Below are 13260 nucleotides of genomic sequence, written 5' to 3'. Positions count from 1 at the left end.
CCAAGGATCCCCATGATTCCTAAGTTCCCTTTACCCTCCCCAATATCTCCTAACAATCCCCAATGTCCCTTAAGAATCCCCAACTTCTCCTAAAATGTCCAACTTGTTGATTAGATTTCCCAAAGGTATCATTTCCCAAGGACCCCTATGATTCCTAAGTTTCCTTTACCCTCCCCAATATCTCCTAAAAATCCCCAATGTTCCTTATAAATTCACAACTTCTCCTAAAATATCCAGCTTGTTGATTATATTTCCCAAAGGTATCATTTTCCAAGGACGGCCATGATTCCTGAGTTCCCTTTACCCTCCCCAACATCTCCTAAAAATCCCCAATGTTCCTTAAGAATCCCCAATTTCTCCTAAAATGTCCAACTTTATGATTAGATTCCCCAAAGGTATCGTTTCCCAAGAATCCCCATGATTCCTTAGTTCCCTTTGCCCTCCCCAATATCAAGCAAGCAAAGCAAAGCAAAGCAAAGATAACCGTACACATCGTAGTTGCTACTCAGTGATTGACCAGAACAATCGAAGTTGCACAGAGAGCCAATGAATGTGAAAGCTTGGAACTAGCTAACCATTCTCAATGTGCACAATTCGAGAGTTCAGCTATTTAAAGTCAATAACGGCGCTGGCCACGTCCTTACGGTCATCAGGAAAGGGAAGGAATGTTAGTTCGACAACCGTTGCTACTAGAAACCGTGGAATCCACAGCATCCCCACAGTTGTCACGTGAAGGAATGGTGGTTAGTAGGGTAGGGTAAGGTGTGGATCTAGGAGCCACCTCTGTTAGGTGATATGATCCACTAGTTATATGGAAATGGCACGGTAAAGGCTGGGTATGCTGCGCAATTCAGATCCCATTGTGATCCACTAGCCTCTGCCCAGTAACTCCTATCCCTACCTCCACGCGGTACCGGCCGGAAACTATGAGCAACCTTAGGGAAGATCGGGTAACCAACCCCGGTGGGAACATTAGTCGTAGGCTGACAGGGAAGGGGGGGTTTGCTTCGGCAAACCTGAGCGTCTGTTCTCCAGGAGGAGCGGCTCACAACAGCGTCTGATATTGAGGGCTGTTGGGGCTTGTTCGGAAGTTAGCCATCAATGTTAACTTCTTTTCCCGATCAGCCTAGAAAGCTGTGTAGTGTCGGTAGCGATTGTCTCAATTGGCTAAGAATAACACTACGGACCGCCTAATCCAGTGGTAAGAGTCCACTAAACAGGTGACCCCTAATTCATGGTGTTATGCGGCTTTATGCTTACCGTGCCAAGGAATGAATGGTTAGGGGGGTCTAATAAAAACCTAACCACAAACGGAGCCTGTGGAGAATTAGGGCGTCCTCCACAGTATTACGCCCTTACTGCGCTAACCGGAGCAATAGTGCAGTGGACCTTGCGTTTCTCCGAGATAATCAGTTGTCCTTCTTAAGTCTCAAATTTGAGGCTAAATAAGGGCGGGATTATTCAAATGTTGTAAATTAGCTTACATTACTACCTCTACGGTTTCGCTAAATGCGTTTTCTTAGTGGAATTCAAAGGAACCGTACTTAACCCGATTTTCTTTTATTTACAGATATTCCCCTAACAAGCCCAGGTTAATCATCATCATTGTCGAGTGGTTCGAAGTCTTTCCTTTTTGCGAGACTCGCAATAGTTGCTTCCTCTTTGGCATGAGCACTTTCTTGTTGTTTGATTTGGCTTTGGGATTCTTGAAAAAAGTTCTTGTTATCATAGGTAGTTTCTTGTAGCTGTTGCAATTTCAACCGAGTTTTAGTATTGCGGTATTCGCTCACTGCTTTCTCCGCATGGGCTTTCGTTAGTTGTTTCAGTGGTGAAGTCAATTTGTTCTGCATTTCCTCTTTAATTACGCAAAAATTATCAGTTGGACCTTTGAAACTTGGACCTAGCTACTGAAACATTTTGAATTTTCTTCTAGTTCTTGAACTTTAGTTGACAACGTATCCTTTTCATTGAGTAGCTTTTCCGATTTATCAATAGATTCTGGCAAGTGTTTACTAATGTCGCTCTTCTGTTGCTCCAACTTGATGATAACAGTTTTCATACGATGGTTTTCTTCTTCCAAATCCAAAATATTTCGCTCGGAATCCATTAACTTCGAAGATAGGTTATTCTTCTCTTGCTCAAGTTTATTAACAATCGTCTCCATACGATGGTTCTCCATTTCTAGATTCAAAATCTTTCGTTCGAATTTCACAAACTTCGAAGAAATGTCACTTTTCTCTTGCTCTAAATTAATGATAACCGTTTTCATGTGATGGTTCTCCTTTTCCAAATCCAAAGTCTTTTGCTCGAATTCCATAAACTTCGACTCCAACTCGTTCTGCAGTGCTTTCCGTTTCGTTTCCAGGTCCTCGATCTTCTCGTACGCTTCGTCCAGCTTCCGCGTCAACGACAACACCTTGGTTTCCTTTTCGCGAGCTTCCTGCTCGGCGGCATCGCGTTCCTGGGCATGCTGATCGTTGACGGCCTTCTCCTCGGCGAGAACTTTGTCGAAGTTCTTCTGCTTCTTTTCCAAGTCTAGCACCCTAGTACGCTGCGTCTCCAGCTCGATGGTGGCATCCTCCAGCTCCGACTGGATATTCTTTTTGCTCTTGTCCAGCCGATCGTTGGTGGCTTGCAGTTCGAAGATTCGCCGCTGCAGTACTTCGATGTCCTTGTTCATCTTCTTCTTCGCTTCCTCCAGTTCCTTCGCAATATCAGAATCTTCCACGGAACGCTTCTTCATTTCCTGGATGGTGAAGTTCAGTTCGGCCAACTTATTCTCGTAGTTCTTCTTATTGCTTTCGAGTTGCACCTTCAATTTGCGTACTTCACTTTCTTTACTTTCCAATTCGGAATTAATTGCCGTTTTGTTCTCAGCAACCGATAAAGCATGCTCTTCCTCTCGCATCTTCAGCATCGTGACTTCCTGGCTTAATGCTTTATTCAATATTTTCTCATTGCTCAGCTTAGCTTCCAAAGCTTTCAACTTGTTAACAAATTTCTTTTCTTTTGCAGCCATATCGTTAGCAGCATCCCGCCTATCTTCACAAAGTTCTTTTATGTCACGTTGAAACAGTTTTTCTAATCGAGCTTTTGATTCTTCTGATTCCTCCCATAATTCCTTATATTTCTCTGCTTCCATTGCTGCCTTATTATTGTTAACAGCATCGCTATTGTTGTTATGTTGGTTATAACCATTGTTGTTGTAGTTGTTGTGGTTGTAATTGTTGTTGTTCTGGTAGTAATTGTTGTTGTTGTGGTTGTAATTGTTGTTGTTGCGGTTGTAATTGTTGTTGTTGCTGTTGTTAGTGTTCCGGTAGTAGTTGTTGTTGTTATTGTCTCGTGGCTTATCAACCCGACCCGGTTGTAGTCGCCTATGAATGCCTCTTAATTCCTCTTCCTCATACTCTCTCTCTTCCTCAGACTCTCTCTCGAGTCTGTCTCGCGATTCTCGGAAGAATCTATCCCGTTGGGAATACCTAGGAAATGCCATTTTTTTGAAGAGCTATGGGGAGCACTATTTCATATAATAATGGCCTTCGTTGATGTTTACCAAGAGTTTAGAGTAATTCACTTTCAATACCAACATTTTTAATGGTGGATTAATTTTGTGATGGTTACTTATTCCACGCAAGTGAAAAATCCATAATCAATTACGAGAGAACTATTGAATAAAACAGAAATATTTTCCAGTCGTGCTTCTTCGTATTTAGTTTTTCCTTCAGCAAATTATTTAATTAATATTAATAGATATCAATTAATATCATCCATAAATCAAGCCGTGCCATCAACACTCCTAATATCATCACATGGCCATTAGTATGGTACACGCTTGTATGGAAAAAATAAATCCTCGCTCCAGTCGACTTTTTAGATCCCATTTGGGTCCCATATGAACTGTTCAAAATTTCAGCGCAATCGGTGAAACTATAATTTAGCGCAAGCGGTTCAAAGTTTTCATAGGATTTACTATAGGAAAAGTTACACTTTCAGATAAAAAATCCCAGAGGTCGTCCCTTGTCTCCTAAATTCAAATCGATCAATGTTTCTTGTAGAAAAATCAATTATGAAACTTTCCTTCGAAGACCGCAAAACAATTGGATGCTAGTGGAAAAAGTTATTGATTTATTATCGATTAGTGATTCAATGAACGGCTTTTTGTTTTGTTTAATTAGCAGCACTGCTGCTGCCGTTGTTGCATGGGGTGGCGGGAGGCATCACCACCCCCAGAAACAGCAGCAGCCAAGGCAGCCGCTACAGTGCTGCTAATAAAACAAAACAAAAAGCCGTTCATGGGATCACTAATCGGTAATAAATCAATAACTTTTTCCACAAGCATCCAATTGTTTTGCGGTCTTCGAAGGAAAGTTTCATAATTGATTTTTCTACAAGAAACATTGATCGATTTGAATTAAGGAGACAAGGGACGCCCTCTGGGATTTTTTATCTGAAAGTGTAACTTTTCCCATAGTAAATCCTATGAAAACTTTGAACCGCTTGCGCTAAATTATAGTTTCACCGATTGCGCTGAAATTTTGCACAGTTCATATGGGATCCAAATGGGATCTAAAAAGTCGACTGGAGCGAGGATTTGATATTTGTCCCATACTAATGGCCATCCATAAAGGCAATAATCGAAAAGCGCGAAAAATAAAGCTTCACCGATAGGGTTTGGCCGTGTTTGTCGCAGTAACACGATCTTTGCTCTCATCTCCAGCAACCTATGTTTGTTTCTAATCACACCCATGTTCATTCCAAATCCGTTAAAATAGTAGGAGAAACCAGCCGGGAAATAAATTGTTGATAGATTTTTTTGGTAGATTCGTGATTAAATCAGATGATTCATTAAAATTAAATTTTTCTTATAAATTTTGCAATATTGTACATTTTGTTTACCACCAAAATATTTTGAATTGATCAACAAATGAATAAGAAATTCATTGAGTAACACTTTATCTAATTAGTCAAAATATGTTGCTCCCGTTACTCAGGGCTGTGGATCGAATACAAGTGGTATTTATTTAATGTTTTTATGGTGTGAGAAAAGCAAAAAGGATTTATTCACAAATAATAAAACTTTTTTACATGCTTTACTAACATGATCTTGAGAAACGAAACTGCCATAAAATGTTCAAACATTCCAAAGATTGCAATATTCATAGTTCATAATCTTCAATTTGATCAAGAGTTCATGTGAAAAAGCCAACAAATATAATTATAAAAAAAGGATTTATTTACGTGCAATTTTTGTTACTTGCCTTTCTCAAACTCAAATAAAAAAGATACAGTAATAGCATTCTATTAGAATGTTGTAACTTTCATTTTGTGCTAAGAGAACCAAAATCATATACACATACGCACTTCTCTTAAAATCACTCAATTAAAAAAAATATTGATTCGACTTACCCATTATTCTGCATCATATTGCTGGGTCCGATGAAGATACTTAGTTCCTCTTGTAGGAAATGATCTGGCAGTGATCGATTTGCAAGCGGTTTGCAAATGTGCGACTCAGTAGTATCCAGTGGGTCCAACTTTTTCTCTGTTTTGACTCGATGAGTAACACAACAATTTTCGTTGAAAGGAATCCGAGATCAGCATCACACTCAAACTGTGCACGGTTCAAGAGTTCTACTCAACTGAATGATTCACACTGTTTCGCCTAATAGTTTTTTGCGCAACACTTACACGATTTCTTCTGTAGTAACCAGCTGGGTCTTAGATACTTCAATAGGTTATTATTCTTTTTCACTTTCCAGTCACAAACGGCGTGCCTGCACTTGTTTAGCGCTTTTGCGCTGTCACCAGAATGTATAGCCGTGGTGGTCACGGCACTGCACTGGCTTTCTTTCGTTTCACTTAATGTAACTCTAGGTACACTGAAACAAACTACAAACACTTTATTAACCTTCATCCAGCCAACGTACATTTTCCACCTTCGGAAAAGCACAAAAATGGTCATAACTTTTTTGTTTTTCGATGGATTTTGATGAAATTTTCACAACTTCCCGAAAAACTCTTCTAGTTTTTGATGCCGGGGACATGGGTGCCTGGTCCACATGGTTCCGGAGTTATTCCGGATTGTCTTGGGGTACCAAAATTGGCCACATACTTTGCTCAAAGTATATCTCAAGATCCCGATGAGATAGAAGTATAGTGTCTTCGGCGAATTTGTTCAGCAGGTTAAGAACTAACTAGCAACGGCGACTTTGGTTCGTAATTCGGCCGCTAGGCGGCGCCAGTGTCAAAAATGTTCAAACCCTCATATCTCAGAAACCTGATAAGATAGAATGATGCTGTCTTCGGCAAAATTCTTCAGCAAGCTCAGAACTATCTGATAGTAAACTCCTTGATTTGGGATTTATCAGCTAGGTGGCGCCTTGTGTCTGAAAAATTCAAACACGTATATCTCGATACCCTAATGAGGTACAAGCATGCCGTTTTCAGCAAAGTTGATCAGCAGGCTAAGAACTATCTGGCAATGACGTCTTTGGTTCGAGAATCGTCCGCTAGGTGGTGCCAGGGTAAAAAATGTTCAAACTTCTATATCTCAGAATCCTGATAAGATATAATGATGCCATCTTCAACAAAGTTCTTCAGCAAGCTAAAAACTGTCTGATAGTTGAGTCTTTGATTTATGATTTATTCGTTAGGTGGCACCGTGTGTATAATATTTAAACACGTGTTTCTCGTTACTGTTATATGCTAAAAACATGGCGTATTCTGTAAAATTGTTCGGCAGGTTGAGAACTGTCCGAGAATGGTGACGCTAGGGGACACTAGCAATCAAAACATTCAAACAATTTTATCTCAAAAATCGGAAAACGTCCGAAACGTTCCGAAAGTTAAGAGGAAGAAAGACGTATCTGGCGTCCTTGGTTCTGATATCATTCGATAGGTTCCGTCTAAAATTTAAAAAATACTTGTATGAACACCCTAATGAACAAGAAATATTCCATTTCCTGCATACTTGCTCAGCAAGCTAAGAACCATTTGGCAGGATAGTAGACGGTCGAGCACGGTGGTACAAGAGGCAATACTCTAACACCGTCTTTGACCCCCTGCAGACAAGTTTTGTCACCCTACAATATTGCTTCTTTTGCTCCGTTTTTTCTTCCGGGAATGTCTCCGGGAATTTATACAGGAACTCATCCGGGAATTTCTACAGGAACTCATCCGGGAATTTTTCCAGGAATTTCTCCGGGAATTCCTCCAGGAATTCCACTGGGAATTCTCCCAAGAACTTCCTCCAGCAATTTCTTCTGGAAATCTTTCGGGAATTCCTCTAGGACATCCTCCAGAAGTTCCTCCGGAAAATCCTCTAGGAAATCCCCCAGGAATTCCTCCGGGGATTCCTCCGGAAATTTCGCCAGGATTTCCTCTAGGACTCCCATCAGGAGTAGGCAATTTCTGCAGGAATTCTCCGGAGAACTTTTCCAGGAATTCCTCCGGATTTTTTTCCAAGATTTTCTCCGGAAATTTCACTGAGAATTTCCCCAAGAATTCGTCCATAAGTGCCTCCGGGAATTCCTCCACGAACTCCTCCGGGAATTTTTTTAGGAATTTCTCCAGGATGTTATTTAGGAATTTCTCCAAGAATTTCTCTAGGAATTTTTCCAGGAATATATCCGGGAATTTTCTAAGGAAAACTTTCGGTTTTTTTTTTCAAGAAAATTCTTTGGGAATTTCTCCAGGAATCTCTTCCGAAAGTCTTCCGTGATTTCATTTTCTCACAAATCCCTCTGAGAATTTCTCCCAGAATTCCTCTAGGACTTCCTTTACAAATACCTCCGGGAAATCATCCTGTAATTCCTCCGGCAATTTCTCCAGCAAATCCTCCAGGAATTCTTTGGGGAATTTCTTCTGCAAATCTTCCCGAAAATCCTCCAGGAATTCCTTCGGGGACTCTTCTGAAATACCTCCGGGGATTTTCTCAGGAAATCCTCTGGGAATTTCTCAAAGTATTCCACAGAGAATGCATCCAGGATTTCATCCAAGAATTCTTCAGGAAATTTCTCAAGGAATTCCTCCGGTAATTTCTTAAGCAATTCCTCTGGAAAACTCTTCAGGGAATACTCCTTCCTGGTGGATTCCCCGACGGAAATTCCTGGACGAATCTCTGGAGGAATCCCAGGGAGAAATCATGGAGAAATATCCAAAAGAATTCCTGGAAATATTCCCGGAAAGGTCCTTGGGAATCACCGGAGAAATTCCTAGAGGGAGTCGTAAAGAAATTCCTAGTGGAATTCCAGGAAAAATTTTGAACTATTTCCTGAAGAAATTCCTAGTGGAATTTCTGGAGAAATTCCAGGGAAAATTTCTAGAGACATCCGCGGAGGAATTTCCAGAGAAATTCCCGGCGGAATTCCTGGAGAAAACAGAGAAGGAATTCCTGGAGAAATTCCCAGAGGAATTCCTGGAGAAGTTCTCAGAGCGTTTTCTGAAAAAAGTCATGGAAGACTTCCTGAAGAAAGACTTCCTGGAGAAATTTTCAACGGATTTAAAAAAAACGGAAGTGTTCCTGAAGAAATTCCCGAAGGAATTTCTGGAAGAATTTTAGGAGGATTTCCCGGACAATTTCTTGAAGAAATTTCCGAAGCAATTCCCGGAAACATTCTCGGAGATATTCCTAGAGGAACTCCTAGAAAAATTCTCGGAGAAATCCAGTCTGGGGAAATTCTTTAAGGAATTTCTGAGGAAAATCCCGAATTCATGGAGTAATTTCCGGAGGAACTAATCGAGGTATTGCTGTGGAAAATCTCGGAGGAAATCCGAAGGAATTCCTGGAAAACTCCTGGAGAAATTCCCAGAAGGAGTTCCTGGTGTGGGTTCTAGAGGACATCCTGGACAATTTTCCAGAAGAATTCTCGGAGAAATTTCCAGAGGAATTCCTAGAGAAATTCCCGGAGAAATTCTTGGAAAAAATCCGGAAGAGTTCTTGTAGAAATTCCCGGAGACATTCCCGGAACTAAACGGAGCAATATTGTGGGGTGACAAAATTTGTCTACAGGGGGTCAAAGATGGTGTAGCGAATAACCTAACGAATAAATCACGAATCAAAGACTCAACTACCAGACAGTTTTTAGCTTGCTGAAGAACTTTGTTGAAGACGGCATCATTCTATCTTATCAGGATTCTGAGATATAAAAGTTTGAACATTTTTTACCCTGGCGCCACCTAGCGGACGATTCTCGAACCAAAGACACCATTGCTAGATAGTTCTTAGCATGCTGATCAACTTTGCTGAAAACGGCATGCTTGTACCTCATTAGGGTATCGAGATATACGTGTTTGAATTTTTCAGACACAAGGCGCCACCTAGTGGATAAATCCCAAACCAAAGACTTTACTATCAGATAGTTCTGAGCTTGCTGAATAATTTTGCCGAAGACAGCATCATTCTATCTTATCAGGTTTCTGAGATATGAGGGTTTGAACATTTTTGACACTGGCGCCGCCTAGCGGCCGAATTACGAACCAAAGTCGCCGTTGCTAGTTAGTTCTTAACCTGCTGAACAAATTCGCCGAAGACACTATACTTCTATCTCATCGGGATCTTGAGATATACTTTGCGCAAAGTATGTGGCCAATTTTGGTACCCCAGGACAATCCGGAATAACTCCGGAACCATGTGGACCAGGCACCCATGTCCCCGGCATCAAAAACTAGAAGAGTTTTTCGGGAAATTGTGAAAATTTCATCAAAATCAATCGAAAAACAAAAAAGTTATGACCATTTTTGTGCTTTTCCGAAGGTGGAAAATGTACGTTGGCTGGATGAAGGTTAACTAAAGATAGATTGTATGTAATAATAAAATCGATGCACCACACCCGCGAACCGAAACTCCAACCAAACTCACGCCGCAAACGATCCCACGCGGACGACGATCCCACCGGACAACGACACCACAACAACAATACAACAACCGCCCCGGCGTCATTCGCGGGTCTTTTAACTTGCCGTCGCAAGAACTCATTCTCCCGATCTGAAAAGAAATAAGAGAAAAGAGAAAGTCAAACCGGGCGTCGTCCACTCTGGCTTCATTAGTTCGGCCACGTGACTGAGACCTTGTTGGGGTTCAGTCAGCGCTGCCGGGTGACACATACAAAAAGTTAAAACAAAAACATTTCTCCGGCATTGGAGCGAGAACGTTACATCACCGCGTCAACCAGCAACAAGCAGTAAGCAATCTCTCTGCTTGCATCGCTTGTTTCTTGGTTAACCGGCGTTGGTCTATAAACATGACCGTGAAATCCACATGTGATGTAATCCACTAATTGCGTGGAGCACCATGGGGAAATAAAGGGTCTTTCTTAGATCAATGGTGATCATTGATCTTTAGAATTATTCAATACAGGGAGGGAAATGCTTCCTTCGGTCGGCAGGACCGCTACATTATCATGAATTTGATGTTAACTAAATAAATGGATGAATGAAGGAATATTGGGGATTTTCAGGAGATATTGGAACGGGTAAAGGGAACTTAAGAATCATTGGGGTCCTTGGGAAATGATACCTTTGGGGAATCTAATCAATAAGTTGGACATTTTAGGAGAAGTTGGGGATTCTTAAGGAACGTTGGGGATTTTTAGGAGATATTGGGGATTTTTAAGGAACATTGGGGATTTTTAAGGAACATTTGGGGATTTTTAGGAGATATTGGGAAGGGGAAAAGGGAACTTAGGAATCATGAGGGTCCTTGGGATATGATACCTTTGGGGAATCTAATCAACAAGTTGGCCATTTTAGGAGAAGTTGGGGATTCTTAAGAGACATTGGGGATTTTCAGGAGATATTGGGGATTTTTAAGGAACATTGGGGATTTTTAAGGAACATTGGGTATATTTATCCGATATTGAGGATTTTTAAGATACATTGGGAATTTTTATTAGGTATTGGGGATTTTTAAGGAACATTGGGGATTTTTAGGAGATATTGGGGATTTTTTAGGGACATTGGGATTTGTTTTTGGAGATATTGGGGATTTTTAAGGAACATTGGGGATTTTTACGGGCACGGTAAAGGCTGGGTATGCTGCGCAATTCAGATCCCATTGTGATCCACTAGCCTCTGCCCAGCAACTCCTATCCCTACCTCCACGCGGTACCGGCCGGAAACTATGAGCAACCTTAGGGAAGATCGGGTAACCAACCCCGGTGGTACCTTTGGTCGTAGGCTGACAGTTAAGGGGGGGTTTGCTTCGGCAAACCTGAGCGTCTGTTCTCCAGGAGGAGCGGCTCACAACAGCGTCTGATCCCCATGTTAGGGGCGGCTGATCTACGTCCGAGTGCCAGGGAAGGACTCTAAGCTTAACTGTGCACTATGGTTCTCCGGAAAGTAGGGGGTTGGTGTCAGGCCCTACGAGCCAGCCGTAAAAACCCATTGTAACGGAAAATCAGCAACAGAATAATACGAACCGAGACCAACGGCAACGACCCCAGCGAACAAAAAGGAGTTGCGATTGGAAACTCGGTACGTGGAACTGCCGATCTCTCAACTTCATTGGGAGCACCCGCATACTCGCCGATCTACTGAAGGACCGCGGGTTCGGCATCGTAGCGCTGCAGGAGGTGTGTTGGACAGAATCCATGGTGCGAACGTTTAGAGGTAATCATACCATCTACCAGAGCTGCGGCAACACAAGCGAGCTGGGAACAGCTTTCATCGTGATGGGTGATATGCAGAGGCGCGTGATCGGTTGGTGGCCGATCGACGAAAGAATGTGCAGGTTGAGGATCAAGGGCCGATTCTTCAACTTCAGCATAATAAACGTGCACAGCCCACACTCCGGAAGTACTGATGATGACAAGGACGCATTTTACGCGCAGCTCGAACGCGAGTACGACCGCTGCCCAAGCCACGACGTCAAGATCATCATAGGAGATTTGAACGCTCAGGTAGGCCAGGAGGAGGAATTCAGACCGACGATTGGTAAGTTTAGCGCCCACCAGCAAACGAACGAAAACGGCCTACGACTCATTGATTTCGCCGCCTAGAAAAATATGGCCATACGTAGCACCTTTTTCCAACACAGCCTCCCTTATCGTTACACCTGGAGATCACCACAGCAGACGGAATCTCAATTCGACCACGTTCTGATTGACGGACGGCACTTCTCCGACATTATCGACGTCAGGACCTATCGTGGCGCCAATATTGACTCTTACCACTATCTGGTGATGGTCAAACTGCGCCCAAAACTCTCCGTCATCAACAATGTACGGTACCGGCGACCGCCACGGTACAACCTAGAGCGACTGAAGCAACCGGATGTCGCCTCAGCATACGCGCAGAATCTCGAAGCCGCATTGCCAGACGAGGGCGAGCTCGATGAGGCCCCTCTAGAGGACTGCTGGAGTACAGTGAAAGCAGCCATCAACGACGCAGCCGAGAGCACCATCGGGTACGTGGAATGGAATCGACGAGACGAATGGTTCGACGAAGAGTGCAGAACGGTTTTGGAGGAGAAGAACGCAGCGAGGGCGGTAATGCTGCAGCAAGGGACTCGACAGAACGTGGAACGTTACAAACAGAACCGGAAACAGCAGACCCGCCTCTTTCGGGAGAAAAAGCGCCGCCTGGAAGAAGCGGAGTGTGAAGAAATGGTACTGCTGTGCCGTTCCCAAGAAACACGGAAGTTCTATCAGAAACTCAACGCATCCCGCAACGGCTTCGTGCCGCGAGCCGAAATATGCAGGGATAAAGACGGAGGCCTCTTGACGGACGGACGTGAGGTGATCGAAAGGTGGAAGCAGCACTTCGATCAGCACCTGAACGGCGTGGAGAACGTAGGCACGGGAGCCCACGGCAACGGAAGGAACGACGACGCCAGTGCAGCGGAGAACGGAAATGAACCAACTCCCACGCTGAGGGAAGTTAAGGATGCCATTCAGCAGCTGGTAAGGATGGTATCGCAGCTGAACTCATCAAGATGGGCCCAGAAAAGTTGGCCACCTGTCTGCATCGGCTGATAGTCAGGATCTGGGAAACCGAACAGCGGAACAGTGGAAGGAAGGGGTAATCTGCCCCATTCACAAGAAAGGCGACCATTTGGAATGTGAGAACTTCAGGGCGATCACTATTTTGAATGCTGCCTACAAAGTGCTATCCCAGATCATCTTCCGTAGTCTGTCACCTAAAACATTTGGAACGGTGTCAGAACTGTACACCCGCCTGAAACGCGAAGCAGCAAAGGTCGGACTGGTGGTGAATGCCTCAAAAACAAAGTACATGCTGGTAGGCGGAACCGAACACGACCGG

General features: G+C 43.1%; 1 protein-coding gene across 2 annotated transcripts in view; it reads right to left on the bottom strand.

Moving 5' to 3' along the window:
- LOC109417294 (myosin heavy chain, non-muscle-like) overlaps nt 1–10399 on the bottom strand; it is a 107015-nt gene extending 96616 nt beyond the window's left edge. The window contains exons 1-2 of one of the 2 annotated variants that reach the window (XR_009999010.1): nt 9789–10399; nt 5407–5908 (exon numbers count right to left, since the gene is read on the bottom strand). Coding sequence is in view for 1 of the 2 variants with exons in the window: in XM_062858788.1 (XP_062714772.1) it covers nt 1901–3493 (1593 nt within the window). In the remaining variant the exon portion in view is untranslated. Of the gene's footprint in view, nt 1–1535; nt 5909–9788 lie in introns of those variants that run through there. The other variant, XM_062858788.1, reaches the window with a different exon arrangement.
- Nucleotides 10400–13260: the final 2861 nt, after the last annotated feature.

Source organism: Aedes albopictus, chromosome 3 (assembly GCF_035046485.1).
Source record: "Aedes albopictus strain Foshan chromosome 3, AalbF5, whole genome shotgun sequence".
In the NCBI taxonomy this organism is placed as follows: Eukaryota; Metazoa; Arthropoda; class Insecta; order Diptera; family Culicidae; genus Aedes; species Aedes albopictus.
This window is presented reverse-complemented; position numbering and strand designations above follow the sequence as displayed.